The sequence below is a fragment of the Zingiber officinale genome, chromosome 11A (genome assembly GCF_018446385.1).
Source record: "Zingiber officinale cultivar Zhangliang chromosome 11A, Zo_v1.1, whole genome shotgun sequence".
Lineage (NCBI taxonomy): Eukaryota > Viridiplantae > Streptophyta > Magnoliopsida > Zingiberales > Zingiberaceae > Zingiber > Zingiber officinale.
This window is the reverse complement of record NC_056006.1, coordinates 1,311,084-1,316,021: the sequence shown is the minus strand read 5'-3', so window position 1 is coordinate 1,316,021 and position 4,938 is coordinate 1,311,084. Positions and strand designations below refer to the sequence as shown.

Here is a 4,938-nt window from a genome sequence, read left to right as displayed (position 1 = left end):
TTGTCCTTGATGTGTCCTTCTTCATTGCAGTGGTAGCATCGGATCGTCCTTTTCTTTCTACCCTGCGGATGGTTAGTTTTTCTAGATTTACATAATTTCTTAAAGCGCCTTACCATCATTACCAGTTCCTCATCGTCGAGAGAAGACTCTGACTTTGGTTCGTCTCTCGATGTTGCTTTGAGGGTGATGTTGTGCTTCGTCTCCTTCGTACCTGCACATCTCGATTCATGCACTTCAAATGTGAAAAATAATTCTTCTAAGGAAATAGTTTCTAAGTCTTTCGATATATAAAAAGCGTCTACTAGTGATGCCCATTTTGTGTTCCTAGGGAAGGCATTAAGAGCGTACCTTAGCGAATCTCGGTTACTTACCTTTTCTCCGAGATTCGAGAGTATGGTGATGAGCTCCTTAATCCTCAAATGGAGATGCGCAATGGTTTCACCCTCTCCGAATTGCAGGTTGGTGAGCTGGTTACGAAGTAAATTTCGTCTCGCGAGCTTGGCTTTGGACGTCCCTTCATGTAGCTCAAGGAACTTCTCCCAAAGTTCCTTTGCTGAGTTGTAGGTGCCGATCCGGTTGACTTCTTGTGGCGGAAGGACGCTTAGCAGATGAAACTTTGCTTTGTCATTTGCCACGTAGTCAGTCTGCTCCTTTTTCGTCCACTGATATTCCTCCTTACCTTCGAGTGCTACAAAACCTAACTTCATTATTAAAAGTAATTCAAAGTCAGTTTTAAAAAATATCTGCATTCGCTTTTTCCAGCTAGTGAATTCCCCTTCGAACTTCAGCAGGTATATGCTTGGTCCGACCATTGATTCAGTGCTTCGATCGGCGGTTAGTCCTCCTGAAGCATCCTGGCTCTGATACCACTTGTTGGGACCGTTGGGCTGGCTAGAAGGGGGGGGGGTTGAAAAACCCTAAAAAAACAAACACAAAATACCCTTCTTGAACTTATAACTTAAACACTTGCATAAAATTGAAAGCAATAAACCAATAGAAGAGGCTCACAGACTTGACTTGGTTACAACCAAGGAGGTTATTAATACAAGGAACGAATCACATACTAAAAAGATCTCCTTCAGGTAGATAAACATCTTACAGCAGTGAAAGTGCAAAAAGAGAAGCTAAACTAGAAATGGAAGCTCACAAGTGTTGATCAAAGTTATTGATCAAAGAGTCATTTCAAGGACATGTGAAATCTTTGAGATTTTGTAAAATGTAACACATAGTAAATATATAAAAATGTAATAATCTATTCAGTGTATATGTTGCTGTTACATTTTGGATAAAAGTTTTGGTGAACATGTTAGCAGATTGAGATTAAGTCCACTTATATGGATAATCATCTCTATTTGTTAAATATAAATAGAGGTAAGACCATTATTTATGAGACAATTTATACTCATAAGTCGGGGTCGTCTTGATAATTGTATCAAAATATGATCATTTATGTATTAATGATGATCGAAGTAAATGAACCAACAATTTACTGAATCTGCTAAAGGTCAGATTGAAATTCATAAGTTGAATTCAGGATTAGATATTAGGTATGTCTAGATTAAAATCTATATGAGATTAAATTCTGAGAAAAAACATGCACTCTTTTTGATAAAGAGAAAAATATTGTAACATGTGATTTATACCACATGTATTATGATGACAATAAGGGTATAGAAGAATGAATCCTAGCTTCTCTACTATGTGAGACTTTTGAGATTATAAGTTAACTCAATCTTACCCTAAGTGACTATTTAGCTATCTACTTGAAGTTCTATTAGTGTCCGCTACCTTAGCATGTTTCCTATTGACTATGGATGATTCGGTCTATGGATCATAATTAGGAAAACAACTCGTTAGAATGAATAGATTCTAGCTAAAAAGGAAGATCAATATTGATTTACATCTTTGATATTTATTCATTGGTTGACCAATTATATTTTTTTGTTAAATACTTAAAATGTGATTGTAAATAATTGTATTGATTGGAGATGTTGAATATGCTCTCGACATAATAGTCATTACGAGAGATTAGAGATGTTCATATTGATGTGAATAATATAATCTCGGGTAAAAGTAAGTTATTTACGTCTCTGATTCGATTGATAGAGTAGCTAAGTTAGGTGTAACGACTTTTTTAGTAGTAATTGCTCAGTGTGTTTGTTGTTGTACGAATTATTTTTCCTAAAGTATGAATTGAATATTTTTACATGATTTTTGTGACTAAATAATCTTTATGAATTAACTTAGACGAATGAGATATGTTGGAATTAAGAAGGTGAACGGACACCTCCTCTCCTTCATCTTCCGGCCCTCTCACTATCCTCCATTAATGGAGGTAGGGAAATAGTCATTTTCCTCTTATAAAAGGGTGTCAAGGCAATTGGTGAAAGGTGTGAGATCAAGAGAGAGCATCAAGAGCAAACAGAGGGTTTTGGTTCGTGAAACTTTGAAAAGCTTTTTGATTCGTGTATGATTATTCTTCCGACGACAAATTCTTCTTCCAATCTTAGGTAGGTCAACTCTAGGATTCTCCATTAATTTGGTCTATATTCGAATTCTCTTATGGATCTTTCTCAAATTCTTTAGGATCCTCTTGCTTCACATGGTGAAATAGCCTCACACACAACTCTGCATATAAGGTATGCCCTTCAGAGACCCCCATATATGGTGTGCTACTATCTTGGGATACTCTGACAATGATTAAATCAATGTCTAAATCCTGTAATTATCAAGGATTAGAAACTTTTCCTCCTCGACTTTCTAGAATAGTCTTTTCATTTTGCACGAATGTATCTTACTATTAATATAGATATGCTTCATTACCTCATAATCTAATGTCATTTGAATTAAACAAGATTAAATAACGATAGATAACCAAGATTACAATAATAATTTTCAATTAAACATGCCGATTTAAGATTTATGGTCTAAACGTTATTCTCTATGTAGTATCAACTGTTTATATTTTAATGTAACACTTGAACATTTTCATCCAAACTTAAAACTGACCTTAAACATTTAAACATAGTTAAGCATACTTGAGTATATTTAAAACAAACAATAAAATCATCATTAACATATAATCGAATCACTATTTCCGTCAAATTAGTGATTCTGTGCTTTTCCCCAAGATCGGAACTCGTCGTCGGCCGGCGACGGTAGGATGTTCTGATTGGTGGTGGTGGTGGTGGTGGTGTTGGTGTTGTTGATCAGACTCAGCAGCTGCGGCAGGTGCCCATGAAACGGCGGGGGGTTGTTCGCGCCGCCTACCAATTGTTGCGGCACCGGAGGAAGCGCCGGCGACGGACCCTGCAACGGGCGGATGTCTTGATCAGGCGGCTCCTCCGGCATCAGAGGCAGCCTCTCGTAGGCGGCGTTCCCGAACGAGGAGGCCATGATCATCACCGGCGTCGCCGCCACCATCGGCCCCACCACGCTCCCGCCCACCAGCTGCCCTTGCACGCTGCCCAAGTACACCGTCAGCCATGACGCCGCGGGCAGAGACGACGACGGCAGGACCAACCCCGAGAGCGAGACGATGTCGAACCGGCCACGCAGCGGCATCACGACGCCGGCCGGCCCGCTGACGGTCACGTCGGAGACGGTCCCACGGCCGCTGATCAAGCTGACGCCGACCTGACGGCGCCGCGCAAATTCGGCGACGCTCTCGACGATGTCGTGGCCGGCGGCCACCTCCATCACGTGCGCACGCACCGCGTGGGCGCTGTCGCGCGTGATGACCACAGGCGGTTTAGGCTTGTTCCTGGATCCCGGCGGCCGGCCGCGCTTCCTCTGGCTCTGCACTCCGGCCTCTCCGCCGCCGCTGCTACTCCCCTCGTTGCTACTGTTGTTAGTGTTCTTGACCTCCTCATCGACATTGGATTGCTGCAGTCTTTGATCATTGCTAACACGAGCCAGGTGCGAAGGAGGAAGACGATCCATTCTTCTTCAACCTGCAACAAAATCTAACGCCATAATTAATCAATCAATCCCCTGAAATTTATGATAAAAAAAGAAAAATAAAAAACAGAGAGAAGAAAACGTGCTCAAACTCCCTCTCTCCCTGTTTGTGTCTTCTTTTATTCTCGAAGGAGAAGGAACGAGGAGAGAACGATCTCGAATGAACTTTTAAATGGGAGAATTGGTATAAATAGAAATTACGGAAACTGATTAATCAAGAAGATAGATTTTTTTTTGTATGAAAAAAAAATTAAAAATGAAGGTAAAAAATATATATGAAAAAAATAGAGTTTAGGAAGGCTTTGTAAAAATTTTCAGCTAGTTCCTTTATAGTGTTGCTTCTTAATGTTATTATTTAGTGTATAATCTTTCTCTTTGTACTGATTCGGTTCATTTTTTCTTAAATATTTAAATAAATCTGGTGTTCTAAAAGTAACATATATTTTTGATGTTCTGATTATTTTTAGAATTTTTAAAAAATATTTTAACGAGATTCCAAAGGGGAGAATTTAAAAATATTATCATTACTCGACCAATTACAACTAATTATTAAGGTCAAACGCATGATCATTTGATACCAATACTAGTTTATGTTTTAAAATCACAAATTTAGGTCACTTGAAGTGTCTTATTATTTGCTATGAATCAATTTGACGATGAGTGTTTTTCGATTTAACCTATCATTCAGATTTAAAGTTTAAACACATCTCCCGCCATAGGGAAAAGAGGGAAGCTTTGATTGCTAGATTTCATTTGATTTTATAGTAACTTTCCAAACAAAGAAAAATTAGTGCACTTGGAAGATCCATGGAAGGCTTTGAAGATTTTGTTGCTAATTTTCAATAATTTCCTGGATGGTAAGTTACCAAAAACGAAAATTAATGCATGTATAATTGCTAAATTCAATTTCCTTTTCCATTAAAACAATTAGCATTTTCTTATATTTCATTTCATTTTCTTAGCTATCCCTTTGTTTTT

At 38.6% G+C, this 4,938-nt stretch overlaps 1 protein-coding gene across 1 annotated transcript; it reads right to left on the bottom strand.

Moving 5' to 3' along the window:
- Window positions 1–3,105: 3,105 nt before the first annotated feature.
- On the bottom strand, window positions 3,106–3,942 carry LOC122032794 (AT-hook motif nuclear-localized protein 18-like). Its single transcript, XM_042592106.1, has one exon. The coding sequence runs from the start codon at window positions 3,940–3,942 to the stop codon at window positions 3,106–3,108; it is 837 nt and encodes a 278-aa protein (XP_042448040.1).
- Between the last annotated feature and the right edge of the window lie 996 nt (window positions 3,943–4,938).

Coding starts and splice junctions, on each gene's coding strand:
- LOC122032794 (XM_042592106.1), bottom strand. CDS start 3,942: ATGGATCGTCTTCCTCCTTCGCACCTGGCTCGTGTTAGCAATGATCAA.